Source organism: Ranitomeya imitator, chromosome 1 (assembly GCF_032444005.1).
Source record: "Ranitomeya imitator isolate aRanImi1 chromosome 1, aRanImi1.pri, whole genome shotgun sequence".
NCBI lineage: Eukaryota > Metazoa > Chordata > Amphibia > Anura > Dendrobatidae > Ranitomeya > Ranitomeya imitator.
Window position 1 is genome coordinate 293,551,739 of NC_091282.1, and position 23,757 is coordinate 293,575,495.

The following is a 23,757-nucleotide window of genomic DNA, read 5'->3' on the forward strand; positions in this document are numbered from 1 at the left end:
GGTGCATCCTCTGCCGCATTGTGAGGTGGGGGCGGAGTCCGTCGGCAGCAAAAAATGTTACATTTAACGTTTTTTGCTCCCGGCGGTCCGCCAAAACAAAACACGGTTGCGACGTGTGTCAATACGTTGCAATGCGTCGGTAATGTTACTCTATGGGGCAAAAACGCATCCTGCAAACAACTTTGCAGGATGCGTTTTTTCCCCTAAACGAAGCATTGCGACGTATTGAAAACAACGCTAGTGTAAAAGTAGCCTAAGACCACTAGATTTACCAGGTATAGCATTCTACCTTTAAAGTGGTTGTTCTACAAGTCTGCAGTCACTCTGAGTGCGATGAGGATTCTCCGCCACCAGCCACATTGACTAGACTTATCTGGCTGCCCTCAAGACACTTGCATTAAACCAGTCTACACCCATCTAATCAGCACGTCACCGCATGTATGCAAATCACATACTTGCGGTCACGCACCCGCTTCTCCCAGCACCAAAGAGCAGCAGCATATTGATGGTTTCTATGACTGGGTACTCTTGCCCCCTGAATTTAATGAAAAAGTTAAATATAATGCAATAATAACAGTGCTGATGCGTTCAATAATGGTTGAAAATGTCATAAACACAGTCTATATTACATTTCAAAAATACAATGAAAAGTTTAGCTTATTTCTTTTTATTTTATTTTTATCGAAGATTGCTTTTATTTTGTGTGTATTATCACGGTGCTGAAAAATAGCCCATTTTTATTAAATGCAGTATGGCACGCTATTGAAATATTTCATGATTTGGTAGATCCAGTTATAATCTTAACTCTTTCCTTTTAGTGTAGACAATGGAATTGAAGGATTCGAACAGTGAGGTCTTTCTGTGATGCCAGGCATTTAGATGTGTGCCAATTAGGATCTGTTTCTCTCTGCATTGTGTATAAATACGTTTAATTTAACCTGCCTATTTGTGTCTTTATAGAAGCATTGTTCCGTGGATAAAGAAATTTGGAACTAATCCCATCACAGGCGAGGTGAGTGTTTTACTGGATCTAGTAAGCAAAAAGCGGATCCTTTAGAAATGAAGAAAAACGGATGGGTAATTAACGGATCCGTTCTTCATCGACTTCAATGTTAATAAAACAGATCCAGCAGTAGATCAATTATTTAAAAACAGACTAAAATGATGTGCCGACAAATTGCTGCTGGATCCTTCCTAACTGATCACTACTGAACATGTGAACATAGCTGAACACAGCTACAACATGACCTGGTCACTTTCAAAGTTTTCTGTCTACCACTTGTTTAAATTTTTTTCTAATAGTTTGTATTTACTAGAATAATATAATGAAAAAGAAGAAAATACTTTTTAAATTCTACACTTCTGGATCTTTAAATGTAATAATGGTGATTACGCTTTCAGAGCATAATCGTGTCTAAACATAAATGTGCATAAGTATATCACACGTTCTTATGCAAAAGTTTGGACACCTGTGTTACATTTTGCAATATTACTGCATTGTTTCCTATATTTTTCGGACTATGAGATCTACTTTGTCTTTGCCTCCAAGTTTGTTAGGCTAGGTTCAGATTGCGTTAGTGCAATCCGTTTAGCGCCTAGCGCTAGCGGATTGCGCTAACGCAATGTGTTTTAAAGGGGTCACGTTAAACGTCCCCGCTCTCGCAGATCTCCGATCTGCGAGAGCAGGGAACGGACCACGGAAGCGCCTCGGACGCTGCAACCAGCGTCCGCGGCGTGCCACAAAACACCGGCACATCGCTAGCGCGTGCCGAAAATGGCACGCACTAGTGATGCGCGTCCCTATTGCTGTTAATGGGCGCGCTAACGGACGCGTTGCACGGCGTTAATTTCGCCGTGCAACGCTGTCCGTTAGCGAGGTCCCATTAACGCAATGGGAACCTAGCCTTAGAATTAAAACATTTTTTGAAAACAGACAGGGAAATGTTTTATCTCACCAACAGAATCAGCTGTGATCCCATGCTATCTGTACAAAAAAATAAAAAAGTTGTTTATCCGCTCGCAAACTGTTGAAACATGCCTTGAATTGAGTTGCACAGAGGCTACAGACCGACTTCTGTGTGTAGATATAGCAGCAAAATGGAAATATCCAGCATCCGCAGGAGATGAGGTAAGTATATTGAAGCATTATTTTATTAGCAACATAGTTAGAAGAAAAAAAAAGTGAAAAATAACTATCAAAACATAAAAAGAGGATAAAAGGACACGGGTCTACAGTTTTCGAGCATAACCGCTCTTAACCTCGACTATGATCCCCCCTGCTCCCGAGATATCGAGAGACGTGATGTCGGTCTGTGCATGTCTCCGGAAGGGGCCATTTTACCGAAGCCCACCCCAGGGAAATTAATGGGAAAGTGCCGGGACTCCGCTCAACGCCGATATTTTTGGACAGCCCAGGGTCCGCATCGATGAGAACCCTTTTCCTTCTAGCCTGCAGCATCGCCCCACTCCTGCCACCGCCAGCTTCCTGCAGCAGCGATCCTGCCTCCCGTGACCCCGCTCCTTCGCAGCTGCCCCTCTAGTAAGCTACTATAAAATCGGACTATAAGAAGCACCACCATTTTATTAAAAAAAAAATTATTTTTTTTTCCTCCCCCAGATTTGGGGTGCTTCTTATGGTCTGGGGCGTCTTTTATAGTCCGCAAAATACGGTAACTAAAAATTATGTGCATATGTATTCACCCCTTTTGCGATGAATTTTGTAAAAATTTGCAATGCAAGCAAATACCTTCATAAGTCACATGATTAGTGAAAGGAAGACCCCCTGTGTGCAATCTAAGGGTCACATGGTCTGTCAGTATTTACACACCTTTTCTGAAAGCCCACAGAAGCTGCAACATCTTTAAGCAAGAGGCACCACTAACCAAACACCACCATGTAGACAAAGGAGATATCCAAATAAATCAGGGACAAAGCTGTTGAGAAGTACGAGTTGGGGGTTGGGTTATAAGACAATATTCCAATCTCTGATGATCCTCAGGAGCACCATCAAGCAATTATCATAAAATGGAAAGAACATGTTACCTCAACAAACCAGCCAAAACGCCCAGTCCTGGCAAGGAGGGCATTAATCGGAGAGGCAGCACAGAGACTGTAGCTCCATCATGGTTATCTTCAGAGTTCCCAAGTAGAGACTGCAGCATCTGTCTGTATGACCACAATAAGCTGTACACTCCATAGAGGAGGCCCTTGTGGAAGTTGGCAGAAAAAAGCCTTTACTTACACACAAAAATTGTAAGGCTTGTTTTGAATTTGCCAAAAGACATGTGGGAGACTCCCCAAATGTTTGGAGGGGAGGTGCTGTGGTCAGATGAGACCAAAATTGAATATTTTGGCCACCAAGGTAAACGCTATGCCTGGTGCCAAACCAACACAGCTCATCACCCTAATAACATCATCCCCACAGTGAAACATGGTAGTAGCAGCATCATTCTGCTGCGGTGTTTTTCGGCAGCAGACACAGGGAAAATGGTACGAAATACAGGGGTACTCTTGAGCAAAACCTGTTTGTCAGTGATTTGAGACTGGGATGGAGTTACATCTTCCAGCAAGACAATGACCCAAAACATAGTGCTAAAACAACACTCGAGTGATTTACGGGGAAAGGTGTAAATGTTTTGGAGTGGCCTAGTCAAAGTGCAGACTTGAAGATTGTTGTTCATCAGAGGAAACCATCTAACTTGAATGAGCTGGATCAGTTTTTGCCTTGAGGAATGGGCAAAAATTCCAGTGGCAAGATGTGGAAAGCTCACGGAGACTTATCCAAAGTGACTTGCAGCTGTAATTGCCGCAAAAGGAGGCTCTACAAAGTACTGACTTTAGGGGGGGGGGGGGGGTGAATAGTTAGCCACACTGAAGTTTTCAGTTATTTTTTTGCTATTTGTTGATTACTTCACAATAAAAAGACCAAGTGTTCACAGTTGTAGGCATGGTCTTTACATGAGCTGATGCAAACCCTCAAAAAACCACTCTGAAATTCCAGGTTGTGAGGTAGCAATTCACAGAAAATGTCAAGGGGGTGAATACTTTCACAAGCCACTGTAACTGTCACCATGAGTGCTTTACCCATGTATACCAAAGCTGGATAATGGGGTAAGTAACATAGCGAATCAGAAGAACTACATTCTAATCTAACTATATTCTAATATTCTATATTCCACTATTTCTAATTGGAGGTATTTACTAATATTATTATTACACCTACTACATATTGGGATTGTATATTGGAGATGAGAACACCCCTTTTGACCCCATAGTCTCCTACTGTTTAGAAATAACCGTGATTAACTCACTGAAAGAAGCTCCCCCTAATGGCTCAATCTGGTAAATGGCTTTAAATTATTGTTTTTCCACGGTCATTGGATTGTAAGGAGCAGGGTCACGAGAAGATTTTATGCAGAGGAACAGGTGGGCAATGAAGACCTGGCAAAATGAGGAAGTATATTGTTTACATGTTACAGCATGCAGCTTCCCTGTTTTATGTGTAAGGAGACTCATTTCTAAGCCAAAGTGACCCCAGTGGGATGAAGAATGTGTGGGTGGAAGATGCTACTGCTATAGATCAGCTCTGGGTGATGACTAGTTAACGCAGGTGCCAGTCAAGGCTGTGGCCCCAGACTCTGCACTGTAACCAATGACCGCTTCCCTGCAGGGCGTACAAAGCTGTCCTTAGACCCCAGCACCCATGCTACCATTATCCACAGCCATTCCGGTAACCTGCACATGGTCCATATACCTTTCTCATATGTGCCCTGTCTTTATTCTTCCTGAGAGCTCCCATTCTCTCCCAGAAGCCATGCTCCCCTGCTTTGGCTCAACATGAGCCATAGCTCCCTCTGTAAAGCACTGCAGCGCCAGTTCATTAAAGGGGTTGTCTATATGAATTTCATACTATGTTAAACTATTTAATCTAACCACTTTTCTAATGTCCTTTAATTTACATTTCCCTAGTGTTCCTTCTCTACTCTTAACTTTCTATTTTGTTTGTTTTCTTATTTCCAATGAATATTTGAGTCTCCCAGAATGTACTAGGGATTCTCAAATGAATTATCGAGGGGAAAGGGGAGCTGGGGATACTGTCACCTCCACTGCTTTCTTTTCCTCCTGAAACAAAGAATCGTCAAGGGGAAGGGGTAGGCACTGCGGTCACTTACCCAGGACTGGTTTTAGACAAAGTGGGGCCCTGGGCAAAAGTTTAAAGTGGGGCCCCAAATGCTCACATATTGTACCATCACACAGAAACATTTCTGTTGTATTTACATGCGCTAAGTTCAGGCCGGTAAACAAGCGCGATCGACAGTACTGAAGTCGTTCGAAGCTTGTTTCTCGGCCTCTTTAGTTTATGTGCTGACAGTCAGTAATTGGTAGCGCTTTGGACGCAGCACATGTCCGCTACGTCCAAAGTGCTGCCGACTATTGAACGCAGGCGACTCCACATGTGTTCATTGAACCGTGCGGATTCACCGCATCCCATACATTGTATTGGTGAGATTTATGCAGTCTGGAGTGATCCGCCGCATGTCCGTCTCCATGTGTGAGCTGCGGGCGTCTGTGCAGTGGGCATGGGATTTCTTAAAATCCCATCCACTATGCCTTAACATCTGGACGCTGCAAAAGTATGCAGCTTTCAACTCGCATTGTTTACTGACCGTGTGCACCTACCCTTACTCCGGCTGAGGAAGAATGATGGGTACAGATAGTCCTCGGTACAGTATAATGCAGGTCCCATATAGTACATATAGTAAAATGCACTCCCCATGGCCTTGATAAGTGTATAATGCAGCCCCCTCATAGAGTATAATGTAGTCTCCTCATAGAGCATAATGCAGCCCCCGCACACACAGTCTAATGCAGCCTCTTCAGAGTACAATGTAGCCTCCTCAGAGTATAATGCAGCCCCCCACACAGTATAATTCAACCCCCCCAAACACACATACAGTATAGTGCAGCCCCCTCACACACAGTATAATGCAGCCCCCCACACACAATGTAGTGCAGTCCCCCATATACAGTATAATGCAGCCCCCACACACAGTATAGTGAAGCAGACATATAGACAACACAGTGTATAGTGCAACAGACACACACAGTATTGTGCAGCAGACACACACACACACACACACACACACACACTACTTGCCTCTCCTCGTTCCCTCGCTGCTCTGGCTTCTGTAGAGCATCTCAGTGTCTCATCAGCTACACTGCTGGCACAGGCACTCGCTGAGGCAGAGGGGGAGTGATGGGAGAGGGAGTGTCACATGACGCTATTTCCTCCACCACTGCTTTCAACTGTATCAGCATAGATGCCGATAAGTTGAATGCGCGATGGGAGGCGGCTCCGGGTCCCTCTTACTCTGGGGCCCCATAGTGGCCGCGTGGCATGCCGCTATTAGCAGAAGACTGTGGGCCCTAGGCGACTTCCTGGTCTGCCTGCCCCTAACGCCGAACCTGCACTTACCATAGCTTCTGTCACCTCCGTCTCCTGATGACGTCCTGTTTCAGTAGCAGTAAAGAAGTGACCGCAGCTTCTCTCGCACCCCTCCACATCTTCAGTCCGCATAACTTCTATAATCACCCTAAACCGAATTGTCATTGGAGGGCAGCACTAGTGTCACTGACCCTGCTTCCATCACCACCCCCAGATAATTATTTGTTTCAGTGAACAAGGCTGCGGTGACCAAAGCTGTAGGGTAGCACTGCTGTCACTCACCTTGCTTCTATCACCGCCATTCAGTGACATCTTGTTTCAGTGAACAAGGCTGCGGTGACAGAAGCTGTAGGGTAGCACTGTTGTCATTGGGTGGTGGTGATAGAAGCAAGGTGAGTGACATCTTGTTTCAGTGAGCAAGGCTGTGGGGACAGAAGCTGCTGTGTGCACAGAAGAAGGGTGGCAGCGTGAAAGAACCTGCGCTCATTTTTACTTCATTGCTACTGAAATCTGACATCATCAGGGGACAGAAACCTTCATAAGTGACTGCAGTGCCACCCCCGATGATGCTTTTTCAGTGAGGGAGCGGAAGCATTAAGGTACCGTCACACTAAGCGACGCTGCAGCGATACCGACAATGATCCGGATCGCTGCAGCGTCGCTGTTTGGTCGCTGGAGAGCTGTCACACAGACAGCTCTCCAGCGACCAACGATGCCGGTAACCAGGGTAAACCTCGGGTTACAAGTGCAGGGCCGCACTGCTTTCCGGCTGCCCGGCGCTCACAGCCAGAGCAGAGAAGCACAGCGCCGGGGACAGACAGCGGTAGGTAAGTATGTAGTGTTTGTTTTTTTACTTTAACGATGGTAACCAGGGTAAACATCGGGTTACTAAGCGCGGCCCTGCGCTTAGTAACCCGATGTTTACCCTGGTTACCAGCGAAGACATCGCTGAATCGGCGTCACACACGCCGGATTCAGCGATGTCAGCGGGAGAGCCAGCGACGAAACAAAGTTCTGGCCTTTCTGACCAGCGATATCACAGCAGGGGCCTGATCGCTGCTGCCTGTCACACTGGACGATATCGCTAGCCAGGACGCTGCAACGTCACGGATCGCTAGCGATATCGTCTAGTGTGACGGTACCTTTAGGAGTGACGTTAGCCTCAGCCTCCTGATGATTATCTATTCTCCAGTACATCCTCAGAGACTTAAACGAATAATCACTGGAAGTAAGAAAAAAAAAAAGACATAGAAAATTAGAGTAGAGAGGAAACTGTAGGGGACTTTTGAATTGAAGTGTGTTAGAAAAGTGGTTAAATGAAATAGTAAGACTTGTAGTAGAAATTCACTTGGCTTTGGACATCCCCTTTAATGAAGCCTGCAAGGGATTCACAATTTTTAGAAAGTTTATTTTTTCTTCCTTTCTATTCCTGAATTCCAAGATACTTTTAGTCATTCACTAGCAACCATCATTGGCTACTTCCATAGGATAGAAGTCTGCCATATTCATGTGATGGACACACAAGTGCTCGGCTTGTTACATTATCATTCGTCCAGCTGTTAACATAGTGTCCATCAGTTGACGAGGTCAGGTTTGCATCCGTTCATAGTAAACATTATAGGTTCCTATTAACCCCTTAGCGACCGCCGATACGCCTTTTAACGGCGGCCGCTAAGGGTACTTAAACCACAGCGCCGTTAATTAACGGCGCTGTGGAAAAAGTGTATAGCGCCCCCCACAGGCCGATTTTCTCCGGGGTCTCGGCTGCCGAGGGTAGCCGAGACCCCAGAGAACATGATTCGGGGGGTTTTTAACCCTCCCCGCATTTGCGATCGCCGGTAATTAACCGTTTACCGGCGATCGCAAAAAAAAAAAAAAAGAAAAAAAAAAAAGCGATCTCTTTTTAATTTCTCTGTCCTCCGATGTGATCGCACATCGGAGGACAGAGAAAAGGGGTCCCAGGTGGCCCCCCAATACTCACCTAGCTCCCCCGATGCTCCTCGTGTCTCCCGGTGGGCGCCGCCATCTTCAAAATGGCGGGCGCGTGCGCAGTGCGCCCGCCGGCCGGCACCGGGAGAATCTTTGGGGTCTCGGCTGCCGGGGGTAGCCGAGACCCCAAAGAGCATGATCGGGGGTCGGTTTTAGCGACCCCTGTTTTGCGATCGCCGGTAATTAACTGTTTACCGGCGACCGCAAAAAAAAAAAAAAAAGTAAAGTGTAATTCTCTGTCCTCTGATGTGATCGCACATCAGAGGACAGAGAAATAGGGGGATTCGGGGACCCTAGCATACTCACCTAGGTCCCTGGATCCTCTTGCTGCTCCTCCTGGCCGCCGGCAGAAGAACATGGCGGACGCATGCCCAGTGCGCCCGCCATCTGTCTCCATCTGCCGGCCGGCAGGAGAACAGCGGTTAGGGCTAAAATTAGGGGTAGGGTTAGGGGTAGGGGTAGGGCTAGGGTTAGGGTTAGGGGTAGGGTTACGGCTAGGGTTAGGTTAGGGGTAGGGTTAGGTTAGGGTTAGGGGTAGGGTTACGGCTAGGGTTAGGTTAGGGGTAGGGTTAGGGGTAGGGTTAGGGTTAGGTTAGGGGTAGGGTTAGGTTAGGGGTAGGGCTAGGGTTAGGGGTAGGGTTAGGGCTAGGGTTGGGGCTAAATTTAGGGTTAGGGTTGGGGCTAAATTTAGGGTTAGGGTTGGGGCTAAATTTAGGGTTAGGCTTCTTTCACACTTACGTCGGTACGGGGCCGTCGCAATGCGTCGGCCCGACATACCGACGCACGTTGTGAAAATTGTGCACAACGTGGACAGCAGCTGTAGTTTTTCAACGCATCCGCTGCCCAATCTATGTCCTGGGGAGGAGGGGGCGGAGTTACGGCCACGCATGCGCGGTCAGAAATGGCGGATGCGACGTACAAAAAAACGTTTCATTGAACGTTTTTTTGTGCCGACGCTCCGCCAAAACACAACTGATCCAGTGCACGACGGACGCGACGTGTGGCCATCCGTCACGATCCGTCGGCAATACTATGGGCAAAAAACGCATCTTGCGGGCACATTTGCAGGATCCGTTTCTTGTCCAAAACGACGGATTGCGACGGAATGCCAAACAACGCAAGTGTGAAAGTAGCCTTAGGGCTAGGGTTAGGGTTTGGGCTAAAGTTAGGGCTAGGGTTGGGGCTAAAGTTAGGGTTAGAGCTGGGATTAGGTTTAGGGTTTGGATTAGGGTTGGTATTAGGGTTAGGGTTGGCATTAGGGTTACGCTTGGGATTAGGGTTAGGTTTGGGATTAGGGTTAAGGTTAGGGTTGTGATTAGGGGTGTATTGGGATTAGGGTTAGGTTTGAGGTTAGGGTTGAGATTAGGATTAGGGGTGTGTTGGATTTAGGGTTTTGATTAGGGTTATGGTTAGGGTTGACATTAGGGTTGTGATTATGGTTAGGGTTAGTGATTAGGATTATGGATCAGGTTGGGATTAGGGTTAGGGGTTGGAGCTAGAATTGGGGGGTTTCCACTGTTTAGGTACATCAGGGGGTCTCCAAACACGACAGCCAATTTTGCGCTCAAAAAGTCAAATGGTGCTCCCTCCCTTCTGAGCTCTGCCGTGCGCCCAAACAGTGGGTTACCCCCACATATGGGGCATCAGCGTACTCGGGATAAATTGGACAACAACTTCTGGGGTCCAATTTCTCTTGTTACCCTTGTGAAAATAAAAACTTGGGGGCTACAAAATCTTTTTTGTGAAAAAAAAAAATATTTTTTATTTTCACGACTCTGCATTCTAAACTTCTGTGAAGCACTTGGGCATTCAAAGTTCTCACCACACATCTAGATAAGTTCCTTGGGGGGTCTAGTTTCCAAAATGGGGTCACATGTGGGGGGTTACTACAGTTTAGGTATATCAGGGGCTCTGCAATCGCAACATAATGCCCACAGACCATTCTATCAAAGTCTGCATTCCAAAAAGGCGCTCCTTCCCTTCCGAGCTCTGCCGTGCGCCCAAACAGTGGTTTACCCCCACATATGGCACATCAGCGTACTCGGGATAAATTGGACAACAACTATTGCAGTCCAATTTCTCCTGTTACCCTTGTGAAAATAAAAACTTGGGGGCTACAAAATCTTTTTTGTGAAAAAAAAAATATTTTTTATTTTCACGACTCTGCATTCTAAACTTCTGTGAAGCACTTGGGCATTCAAAGTTCTCACCACACATCTAGATAAGTTCCTTGGGGGGTCTAGTTTCCAAAATGGGGTCACTTGTGGAGGGTTTCTACTGGTTAGGTACATCAGGGGCTCTGCAAATGCAACATAATACCCGCAGACCATTCTATCAAAGTCTGCATTCCAAAACGGCGCTCCTTCCTTCCGAGCTCTGCCGTGCGCCCAAACAGTGGTTTACCCCCACATATGGGGTACCAGCATACTCAAGACAAATTGGACAACAACTTTTGGGTTCCAATTTCTCTTGTTACCCTTGTAAAAATAAAAACTTGGGGGCTACAATATCTTTTTTTGTGGAAAAAAAAAAAAATTTTTATTTTCACGGCTCTGCATTATAAACTTCTGTGAAGCACTTGGGCATTCAAGGTTCTCACCACACATCTAGATAAGTTCCATGGGGGGTCTAGTTTCCAAAATGGGGTCACTTGTGGGGGATTTCTACTGTTTAGGCACATCAGGGGCTCTCCAAACGCGACATGGCGTCCAATCTCAATTCCAGCCAATTCTACATTGAAAAAGTAAAACGGCGCTCCTTCACTTCCAAGCTCTGCGGTGCGCCCAAACAGTGGTTTACCCTCACATATGGGGTATCGACGTATTCAGGAGAAATCGCACAACAACTTTTGTGGTCTAATTTCTCCTGTTACCCTTGTGAAAATAAGAATTTGTGGGCAAAAAGATCATTTTTGTGTAAACAAAAGCGATTTTTTTATTTTCACGGCTCTACGTTATAAACTTCTGTGAAGCACTTGGGGGTTCAAAGTGCTCACCACACATCTAGATTAGTTCCTTAAGGGGTCTAGTTTCCAAAATGGTGTCACTTGTGGGGGGTTTCCACTGTTTAGGCACATCAGGGGCTCTCCAAACGCGACATGGCATCCAATCTCAATTCCAGCCAATTCAACATTGAAAAAGTAAAACGGCGCTCCTTCACTTCTAAGTTCTGCGGTGCGCCCTAACAGTGGTTTACCCCCACATATGGGGTATTGGAGTATTCAGGAGAAATTGCATAACAAAATTTATGGTTACATTTCTGTTTTTACACTTGTGAAAATAAAAAAAATGGTTCTGAATTAAGATGTTTGCAAAAAAAAGTTAAATGTTCATTTTTTCCTTCCACATTGTTTCAGCTCCTGTGAAGCACGTAAAGGGTTAATAAACTTCTTGAATGTGGTTTTGAGAACCTTGAGGGGTGTAGTTTTTAGAATGGTGTCACACTTCATTATTTTCTATCATATAGACCCCTCAAAATGACTTCAAATGTGATGTGGTCCCTAATAAAAAATGGTGTTGTAAAAATGAGAAATTGCTGGTCAACTTTTAACCCTTATAACTCCCTAACAAAAAAAAATTTTGTTTCCAAAATTGTGCTGATGTAAAGTAGACATGTGGGAAATGTTATTTATTAACTATTTTTCGTGACATATCTCTCTGATTTAAGGGCATAAAAATACGAAGTTTGAAAATTGCAAAATTTAAAAATTTTTCGCCATATTTCCGTTTTTTTCATAAATAATCGCAAGTAATATCGAAGAAATGTTACCACTAACATGAAGTACAATATGTCACGAAAAAACAATCTCAGAATCAGCGGGATCCGTTGAAGCGTTCCAGAGTTATAACCTCATAAAGTGACAGTGGTCAGAATTGCACAAATTGGCTCGGTCATTAAGTACCAAATTGGCTCTGTCACTAAGGGGTTAAAGGGAACCTGCCAATGTGTTTTATCCTTTTAATTAGTTCACAATACTCTGTATGCCTTGAATATATCTTTCTACAATTATATCTGTGCCATTTACAAATGAGCTTGTATCCACTAGGACCATACAAGTGTCCTGGTGAATTGGTGTTAAGACAAACCCCCTTTGTTTGATGAAAGGCGAATAGCCTGGATATATCTTCCACAGGCCGCTCTTAATTTTAATACATCTCAAAAGAATACAATGGAAAGTTTACTTTGTTTTGGGTACCGAACGTGAAGCGCGAGAATGATATGCAATATAACGTAAAACATGACCTGAAATGGGCTCCGTTAGCTACAGCATTCGTTCATTTAGTTGTAGATAGAGGTGGTGCAAATCGATTAGCCAGGGCCCAGTAAATCGGCTTTATTGATAATACTAGATGGAGGCCCGATGCTATCGCATTGGGAGGGCAGTAATGTCACGATGGGGGCAGGCATGCGGCACTGTTGTTACCTAATGGCATCCTGTGATCTAATGACTTTTGCATCAGGGGACTCATGTGCTTGTGCCTACGCTTATATGCATTACTTTTGCCCCAGCAATGCTGTTGCTCTTCAACAGTCTCATTTGCCCTTTGTTGTCTTTGACGTTGTGCCTTTGCCGCTTTCCTTTCATTGTCATTGGCTTACTTTTTAGGAGGAGCCATGTTGACGTTAATATTTGCTTTCTAAAGGGGTTTTCCTACAAACAAAAGTTCATTTTAAAAATTGTCTGTCTGACCATGTACCTAACATACCACAACTCCTGGGCAGGGGAGGAAGCAAAAGACAATACTGACATTACAGCAGGAGATCGCAGAGGATACATTTTGTGAGGTAAAATTATTTTTTTTTTTTTAAGTCAGTGAAATATTTTACCTCACAGATTGAATCCACTGTGATCCCCTGCTGTAGTGTCAGTATTGTCTTTTGCTTCCTCCCCTACCCAGGAGATGTGGTATGCTCTCTACACTGTTAGTCAGTTTTTTAAATGAACTTTCGTTCTTGGGAAAACCCCTTTAATGTGACCGGCTTTCTCTGCCTGTAGATACGTCGTGCATCTGCCGCTGGGATCAGCCGAATGATTCACTACACCTGCGCGTAATTTGCGCAGGCGCAGTAAATCAGACCACTGCCATCTTTGTGCAGACAGATAGCGGCACTTACATTAAAACTGCGCATGCGCTCCTCCTGTAGGCCACATTCACACGTTCCTTTTTATCCTGCGGGTTCTCCCGCAGCGGATTTGATAAATCTGCAGGGCAAACCCGCTGCGGTTCTCCCTGCAGATTTATCGCGGTTTGTCCTGCGGGTTCCGCTGCGGGATTTACCCCTACTATTGATGCTGCATATGCAGCAATATGCAGCATCAATAGTAGTGTTAAAAATAATAAAATCATGATGATATACTCACCCTCTGACGTCCCGATCTCCTCGGCGCTGCAGGCGGCGGTCCGGTTCCAAAGATGCTGTGCGACCAGGACCTTCGGTGACGTCACGGTCATGTGACTGCGACGTCACCGAAGGTCCTGGTCGCATAGCAAACCTGAGACCGGACGGCTGCGTGCAGCGCTGAGACTTCAGAGGTGAGTATAACATTATTTTTTATTTTAATTCTTTTTTTTAATACAAATATGGTTCCCGGGGCCTGGAGGAGAGTCTCCTCTCCTCCACCCCGGGTATAACCCGCACATTATCCGCATTACTTCCCGCATGGTGGGCACAGCCCCATGCGGGAAGTAAGCGGATCAATGCATTTCTATGGGTGCAGGATCGCTGCGATTCTGCACAAAGAAGTGACATGGTCCTTCTTTTTTTCCGCAGCAATTCAGCGCGTTTTTTTGCGGGTTTTTCCGCATCATGTGCACTGCGGTTTCTGTTTTCCATAGGGTAACATTGTACTGTACCCTGCATGGAAAACAGCTGCGGACCCGCAGCGGCAACATCGCCGCGGTTCCGCAGTAAAAACAGCATAGTGTGAACATGGCCGTACAAAGATGACGGTATTCAGTGAAACATTCGTCTGATCCCAGCGGTGAGTTCGTGACGGTGTTCTGCTGGTGGTACCGTGTGTGTGGTGCTTATGGCGTATATAGTGTGTGTGTGTGGTGCGACGGTGTTCCGCTGGTGGTACTGCACAATAGGTTGGTGCCAACAGCAGTTTCCATATTGAGACGCCCATCACTTGGGGTGTCCCAATATGGCGGTCAGTGAGCTTCCTCCGCTTGGAATTCTGGGATACGGTGACATCTGGACAGAACAAAAAATTAAAACATTACAAGTCATTTATATAAATAGATGGTCACTGGACACCCAGAGGAACTCATCCTGCCTCCCGAGATCTGCTGTCGTACGTTGACGTGTGTCATGCCACAAGGATGACATCGCACCAGGCCTGATATTCAAGAGAAGATGCCAGGAAATAGAAGGCAGTTCTCAGGGCTCCCGTCCAGTGACCACTACTGAAGCAGCCGATGGACCGGGTCCTGTGACCTCAGCCGATGGACCGGGTCCTGTGACCTCAGCCGATGGACCGGGTCCTGTGACCGCAGCCGATGGACCGGGTCCTGTGATCTCAGCCGATGGACCGGGTCCTGTGACCGTAGCCGACGGACCGGGTCCTGTGACCGCAGCCGACGGACCGGGTCCTGTGACCGCAGCCGACGGACCGGGTCCTGTGACCGCAGCCGACGGACCGGGTCCTGTGACCGCAGCCGACGGACCGGGTCCTGTGACCGCAGCCGACGGACCGGGTCCTGTGAACTGGTTCGTCCCAAATCTAGTTGTAAACAACATTGCTGAGGACAAAGTATAATCATTGATCTGATCCAGTTACTGGCTAATATATGTGGCATTGTTATATAGGTAACTCGGTATAAGTACTATATCTTACGTCCTGACCTTTGCTAATGAGGGACAAGTATGTGTCATATTGTAGGGCCATGCATGCAGTAAGGGCACCCTCTTCTGCCAGCCAAAGTACTGAATAGAGGATACGTTGGCATTACACGCCACCTGTGACAGATCTAGCAGAGTCACATTCCTGGACTGTGGGTCAGTGCTGACAATGCAGATTCTGTTCTGGACTGCTGATATGTGGGAGTATCATTTGTAGCCTATGAATCATGCAATCTATGGGAACTATTCTTTGGCAGAAGGTTAATGTAATATAATAACAAACGGGTTCAACTGAGCACAAAGAATTATCTAAATGTCCCAATATCCTTCTATGCAGGTCCCAATTTCACCCCTAGATGGTAGTAGCGTGCTGGGGATCTACGTGTAGTGCACTACTTACAGCACTCAACAAGTTAATTCAGTGAATGATCATAATGGTGCTGAAAAGTGACTCATCACACACTCCAGCAAATATGTTCATAAGGGATTATTGTTTTTGCTAGACTTAAAGTTGCAGAGACTTGTAACTGGATCAGTAGGTTAATGATTGTATGTGATCACCAGCAATGTTTCTTACGGCCATACTCTGAAGACGAGACAGACTTAATTCATGGCATGTTTCAGGTTATATTACAGATTTTTTTTTTCTCATAACTGTGGTTACCAAAAGTAGAATACATTTCCCTTATTTACTTTTTAGCAACAGGTTTAGAGGGGTGTTGCAGCGAAAGGCTCCAAAGAACAGACGTAAGGCTGACTACAAATAATGTAACCATTTTTATTGTTCCGGATTCCTAATTCTTTTACCCCCTATTCAGTCAACCGAAGTTCTGGCATCTGAAGGAGATCTTTTCATATTCTATTACCAGCATATTAATACACACATAATTATAGACTCTATTTTCACCAGCTCCGTGGATATTAATGATCCGTTCCACCCTGGCCGTCTGCATGCTTTGAATATCTGGCATTCTGTGAGCGTGCATAAGCATGTCTTGCACATGTCAGCCTTTGTATGCTTCATTCATGCCCTACAGGTATTTGGCCCATGTCACAACCTCCTGGAATAAGGACTTTCAAAGTCCTCTATGGTGGATGCCAGGTGTGCCGAATGGCGGTACACAAGATATCCCATACTGTATGGGGTCACATGTCAGGTGTTCCCTAGAGGGTGCTGGACACTTTCTAAATTCTGCCTGTCGAGTATTCTCACATTGTCTGTGTATTCTTAAAAGAAGCTTGTCATGCACCCACACCCTGCAGGGGATTGTATGTCACCAAGCCTTCAGGCCCCTAGTGCCGGCTTCTCAGAAAGTAGGTCATGGACCCTCCACTTGACTATTAATTAACCTGCCTCCTGCCAGGAGGGCAGCCATAATGCAAAACTCCAGATAAATATTGTTATTGTGTATATTGGTTCACTTATTACACGTTCTCTTGCCAGAATTGGCTGTGATATGTGGTTGGTTTTGGATGATGGCGCTAGGGAATGTCAAAGGGGTGGGTGCTGTAATCCAAGAGCAAACAGATTCTAGGTAGGCATTAGAGAAGTGGCAGCTGAATGATCTTTTGGCCCTTGGCTGTCAGCTCCGGTTTCCCTGTATAAGCAAAAATAGCATATTATTTTCATAGATCAGGATAAATGAATTCCACGTATGCCCCAGAGAAACAAGCAGCACAATCCATCATGGTGCCCTTTTCCGTGACTACCTGCCATTGGGTCTCCAAAGCCCTCAGAGGCTGGATGGATTGCATAAGAAATTTTATCTAATGTCATCATTTTTTTTTTTTTTTACAGATTTATGTAATTTCTCCTTTAGGAAAAAATCTGTCATCTTTACTGACATGTTAGTTTTAGTAGCAACTTGTATTTTGAGGCACATTTTCTCATCTCCTCTTCACTCCTCTGTAGTTCTCCCTGATTGTTTATAAACAAATAGACAATTGGGTGTGACTATTCCTTTTGTAAAAGGGGTGTGTCCATACGTCTGCACGCCCTGTCACCAGTGATTGGACAGCGGCAGACTGTGTACGAACACACCCCCAAGTGGTAAGGGGCCCCGGCCAGGTGGGTCATGCTGTCCAAACCACAGGCCTCGTGAGTCAGAGCCTGGCTGCGCGATGTCAGCCTGGTTTATTCAACTCCCCGACCTTTCCCAGCACCGCTGCAGGTGATTGACAGCTCCCTCCCATAGCGAGATACCTGTCCATCACCTCTAACTAGGAACTTCTAACTATATTTTCTCAGAGTAAAGGACCCCAGGCTGCAATCATACAGAGGGCTCTGATTCGTGCTGCCCATGGTTTGGGCAACATGAGTCTGCTGACAGGTTCTCTTTAATAAACTCATCCATTTCTGAAAGGAATTCCAAAGAACAGCACAAACCAGAGTTCTAATAAAAGATCTTTATTATATTGTAAGGAATGGCATTATTTACAACAATTTGTACTGTCACGTATTTCAGTATAATCGACCATTACACGCCTGCCTTGCTGTATTTTTTTATGTGCCACATTAACTCGCGTTACTATTATTTTCTGCAGAAACTAGAAGCCAAATCTCTTATTAAGTTGAACTTTGCAAAGAATCAAGATGGTAAGTTGGTTGTCTTTAATGTGTTGACAGGGCATGCATTGGCATGGTGGTACGTGTGTCTTTATAATATATGGCTGTAACATAAAGTAAGAAGCTGATAGTTCTACTTAATATACACTTCTTGAGGCTTTCTCTTTTCTACTCGCATATTTACTTGTAGGAGTTAAATTTGGTGGCAGTATTCCTTATCCCTAACTGATTTGCATGTGCTTAGAATGAGAGTGAAACGTGTCCATGGGTCACTAATATCACAGCACAAATTCTGTTCTTCCCACACCTTCTTGTAGAAATGTTGATAGCCTATTCCTAAATATCTCTATCTCTTTTATCAACGTACATAAGATGACATACAGTACAAGTAACAGTATGCTATAACATACTTTTGCAAACCTGGTCAGCACAATAGGGTTTGGCAGTCACGGTTAGGCCAGTCTCACACGTCCAGATAATTCCGGTACCGGAAAAATCGGTACCGGAGTTATCCGTGTGTCCGTGAGCTCATGTAGGCCATCCGTGTGGCACACGTGTGCCGACTGGGTACCACACGGAGCGTGCAGGAGACAGCGCTAGAGATAAGTGCTGTCCCCTGCATCTGGTGCTGAAGCCGCCATGCATATCTTCTCTCCAGCAGCGTTTGCTGGCGAGAAGATATGAAAAATCCTATGGGAGGTGGAGCCGCATATTCATGACTGTAATCGGCGGCCCCACGTGACCGCTCATACAGGAGAAGCTGCGGCGAGGACCGGATGCTGCGAGGGAGCCGGGTGAGTATTTTATTAACAGCGGGCGGGCGCACAGGGGGTGGGAGGGTGGTGGGGACAGGGATATTTATTTTAAACACGAAAAGAAAAAAAAAAGAATTTTTCTCTGATCGCCCATGACGGCACCACGGAGAGAGGGGATCCGCCCACCAAGGACAGGAAACCTACGGATAAAAAGGCGGTACCACTCTCCTGCATCAGTTGGTTTCCTGTCCTTGATGGGAGACCTACGGACTTACCAGTCAGCGTTGGAATTCCGGGGCCAACCAGTCCGATTCAGGCAGCTGGGGTCCCTCTGCCTCGGCTGGGGTGGTGACCCGAGGCACCACCGCTGGGGGCTAGTGGGCCTCAAGGGTGCGTGGAGGAGGTGACAAGGAGTTCGCGGTCACCTCCTCAGGTAAGATGCAGCAGCGGCAACATCCAGGGGGGTCCCTCTGTGGTTGCGGGAGGTGCGGCGTGGCCCTCCCCTAGCTCGCGTCAGCCTGCACACTGCAACGCCATCGGGCTTGCAGAGCCGCGCAATAAGGGTCTGCATAGGACCGGGGGTGCCGGTCAGCAGCGCCATATCTGTACTCCGGGCGCCATCTTGGAAAGTCGGCGCATGCCCGGAACTGCGCTGGTCTCGCGAGACGCCGGGGCGCCGTGGAAGCGACTGCGCAGGCGTCGGCGTTCGGCGCTCCTCGCCGTAGCTGGACGCTCCATAGATCCCGACATGACGCTTAGGCGTTCTACAAGACGCAGGAGCGTCTGCGCAGGCGCCAGCGTTTCAGCGCTCCTCGTGCCGGCCGGGCGCTACTGCGCAGGCGCCGGGAAGTAAAAAAAAAAAAGAGGAGCAGCGGGAAAGTTTAAATCTGAGGATTTACTTCCCCCCAGTGGCTCTGCAGTATATTGGCAGGAGCCTCAGGAGCAGTCGTGTCAGCGCCAGCGTAGCAAGTGTTGTTTTGCGCAGACCAGCAGCAGCAGTATGAGCGACCCGGCATCTCCCTTGCCTGAATCACCTCCACCTATAGCATCGCCGCAGCAGCAAAAAAGGCAGCAGCAGAAAGGTTACCAGGACACCAGCAAAGAACGCCAAAGGTCTCAACACAGCAAGGAGTCCAGCACGGCGTCGGGGAAAAAGCCAGAGGCTGAGAATTCCCAACCGGTATTTATGGGTCCTGGAGGTGGTAAGTTGATCTTCGTGAAAGTTAGAGACAGTAAGATTATTATTTGTCTCTTTTAGGGGAGGAAAAGCGTAGGTAAAACCAAGCACAAGGTCTGTGCCATCTGTAAAGAGGATCTTCCACTCGCCTGGGAGAAGCAGCTATGTAATTCCTGCATACAGCAGACGGTATCAGAAAGCCTGCCCGGGTTTGCAACAGATCTTAAAAACCTGATTAAAGAGCAGGTGGAAGACACCTTTAAATCCCTTAAAAGGGGAAGAAAACGGAGAAGGACCAGACACAGGTCCCCGTCCCCAGTCTCTAAATCTGACAGCGATAGTGCGAGTTCGGTATCCTCCGACTCCTCCTCCGCGTCTTCGTCATCCACTTCTTCCTCAGGAGGTCACAATTGTTTCCCATTAGAGGACACTGATGGCCTCATAAAGGCAGTGAGGAGTACTATGGGGTTAGTAGACTCCCACCCTAAAAAATCAGCACAAGACATTATGTTTGGGGGCTTAGAACAAAAAAAGAGGAGAGCTTTTCCGCTTAATGAAACAATTGCAGCACTAATCAAAAAGGAATGGAAAAAACCCATGAAAAAGACTCTCCTAACTCCCAAAAGGAAATACCCCTTTGAGGATGAATCCTGCTCCTTTTGGGAAAAAGCCCCCAAATTAGATGTAGCAATAGCGAAAGCATCAAAGAAATTCGCTCTCCCGTTCGAGGACATGGGGGTCCTAAAAGACCCTATGGACAAGAAGGCGGATGCCTTCCTCAAGGGCTCTTGGGAGTCAGCGGGAGGAGGCCTGAAACCGGCAGTGGCAGCAGCATGCACATCTCGCTCCCTAATGATCTGGTTGAATCAACTAGAGGGTCAATTAAAGGGGAAAACTTCCCGAGACTTGATGCTGAAGACATTACCCGTAATAAGGGGAGCTGCGGCCTTTCTGGCTGACGCCTCGGCAGACTCTATAAGATTAGCTGCCAGGTCGGCAGTATTTGCTAATGCGGCCAGGCGTGCCTTCTGGCTTAAGAATTGGCCTGGCGATCTACAAACAAAAACAAAATTGTGTACTATCCCCTGCGAAGGGGAGTTTTTGTTCGGTTCCACATTAGATGATATCTTGGAAAAAGCAGGGGACAAGAAAAAGTCCTTTCCCTCTCTAGGTCTCCCCTCTTACCGGAAGCCCTTTCGGAACAAGAGGTTTTTCCGTAAGAACCCTGGGAGAGGCCAGGGAAAGTGGGAGGATAAGAGGAACAAGAACAAGGGGTTCATCTTTAACAAAAACCCCAGCGATACCAAGAAGCCTTCTCAATGAAGGTTCGCCCCAGGTGGGAGGGAGATTATCTCTCTTTCTCCCAGCCTGGAAAAAGATTACCTCCAGTCAATGGATTCTAAACATCATAGAATCAGGTCTGAGGCTGACATTCAAAAAATGGCCCCGTCCCTCTTTTACGATGACATCTATAATATCTTCGGCAGAAGAACAGCTGGCACTGGAAAACGAGGTCATCGGGCTAGTAAAAAAGGGAGTACTCCTGGAGGTTCCCCCACAAGAAAGAGGGCAAGGGTACTATTCCCCTCTATTCCTGAGGAAGAAACCAGACGGTTCCTTCAGGACCATTATAAATCTAAAGAAACTAAACGATTACTTAGACGTTCAAGCATTCAAGATGGAAACGATAAAATCATCTATCAAAATGTTGTTTCCCCAATGCTTCATGGTGGTCCTGGACCTAAAGGACGCGTATTATCACGTCCCAATACACAAGGATCACCAGAGGTTCCTCAGGATGGCAGTTCACATCAGGGGAGTCCTAAATCACTTCCAATTTTCAGCTCTACCATTTGGCCTTGCCATAGCCCCGAGGGTTTTCACAAAGCTGATAGCAGAGGTAATGGCTCACCTCAGGGAAGAAAATACCCTAATCGTTCCATATCTGGACGATTTCTTGGTGATAGGCTCCTCCCCGCAACATTGCGAGGATCAACTGGCAATAGTGATGCATTCTTTAAAGGAATTGGGCTGGCTAATAAACATAGAGAAATCCAGACTAATGCCTTCTCAGGTCCAGGAGTACCTAGGTCTCACTCTAGACTCCAAAAAGATGGAGTGTCGGCTCCCAGAGAACAAGATACAAAAACTAAAAAGTTTAGTATCAAGAACCCAATCTCTCCCCTCCATAACACTCCGTCAGGCCATGTCCCTCTTAGGCTCCATGACCTCTTGTATTCCAGCGGTTCAGTGGGCCCAATTACATTCGAGAGTCCTTCAATGGCAGATATTATCGGAGCAAATCCATCTAGGAGGGCATTTAGACGGGCAGTTGACTCTATCTCCTCGCACCAATCACTCTCTAACATGGTGGAAATCGCAGGAAAATCTTTCCCAGGGAGTCCCATGGGTAATTCAGGTCTCGAAAGTCCTGACTACAGACGCAAGCCCTTCAGGGTGGGGGGCCCATCTGGGCGACCTAGTAGCCCAGGGCATTTGGTCTCCATCTCTGGTAAACAAATCCTCCAACATGAAGGAACTCCTTGCAGTAAAATTTGGCCTTCAAGAATTCTTGGGGGTCCTTCACTCTCACCATGTAAGAGTAATGTCGGACAACCGGGTGGTAGTATCTTACCTAAATCACCAGGGGGGTACCCGTTCCAAAAATCTAATGGAAGTGACCGACTCAATCCTGCAAATAGCAGAGAGCAATCTCTTATCCCTAACAAGCCTACACATAAGGGGAGTAGACAATTACAATGCAGACTTCCTCAGCCGGTCCAGCCTAAAACAGGGGGAATGGGAACTAAATCGGTCAATATTCACCCAGATCACAGAAAGATGGGGTGTTCCCAAAATAGATCTCTTTGCGAGTCATCTAAACAAAAAAGTAACCTCCTTTTGCTCCCTATCTCCTCTGGGGAACCCAGTAGCGGTGGACGCTTTCCTGATATCTTGGGGTCACCATCTTGTCTATGCCTTCCCTCCTCTTATTCTGATTCCAGCAGTGCTGAGGAAGATTCGGGAGGACGGGGCGCTGGTCATCCTAATTGCCCCGTTCTGGCCGAAGAGACCTTGGTTCTCATGGATGAGGAAGATGTCAATATCCGACCCTTGGGTATTACCAGACCTTCAGGATCTATTGTCGCAGGGCCCAGTCTGTCATCCACGAGTCAAGAACTTGCACTTGACAGCTTGGCTCTTGAAAGGAAATTATTAGAGAGCAGAGGGTTCTCTCCGGGGCTAATCTCAACCCTGTTACAAAGTAGGAAGCCGGTTACAACAAAACAATACGGCAAGGTATGGAAAAAATTTCTGTCTTCTTCAGGTGTAAGAATAGGGAAAGAAATTCCCCTTACTTCCATACTAGAATTCCTACAAAATGGGTTGGAGATGGGGTTGGCCACTAGTACCCTAAAAGTTCATGTGGCAGCTTTGGGAGCCCTATTCAATTTTGACTTGGCTTCAAACAGATGGGTCTCTAGATTTATCAGGGCAGCAGGAAGATCGAGGCCTCTTCCAGTAAAAGTTGTTCCTCAATGGGACTTAAACTTGGTCCTTAAAGCCCTGACTAGTACTCCATTTGAACCATTACGCGAAGCTTCACTGAAAAATTTATCTCTAAAAACTGCTCTGTTAGTCGCCCTCACTTCTGCCCGTAGGGTTAGCGACTTACAGGCTCTCTCAGCTAATCCTCCCTACACACAATTTCTAGAGGATAGAGTCATTTTAAAAATAGACCCAGCATATCTACCGAAAGTGGCTTCAAAATTTCACAGGTCCCAAGAGATATCTCTCCCCTCCTTCTGTCCCAACCCTAAAAATAAGGAGGAACAAATATTACATACACTAGATGTAAAAAGGTGTCTCTTACATTACATAGAAGCCACTAGAGAGAGTAGGGAGGATCCCTCTCTGTTTGTGTGTTTCCAGGGTCCCCGGAAGGGGAAAAAAGCATCCAAAGCCACCATAGCAAGAT

The 23,757-nt window shown here is 46.4% G+C and overlaps 1 protein-coding gene across 1 annotated transcript in view; it reads left to right on the top strand.

The window, feature by feature from the left end:
• Positions 1-23,757, top strand: part of PPIL2 (peptidylprolyl isomerase like 2) — an 85,574-nt gene that overhangs the window by 36,916 nt on the left and 24,901 nt on the right. The window contains exons 5-6 of the mRNA XM_069756580.1: positions 961-1,012; positions 17,825-17,876. Coding sequence (XP_069612681.1) covers positions 961-1,012; positions 17,825-17,876 — 104 coding nt within the window. The remainder of the gene's footprint in view (positions 1-960; positions 1,013-17,824; positions 17,877-23,757) is intronic.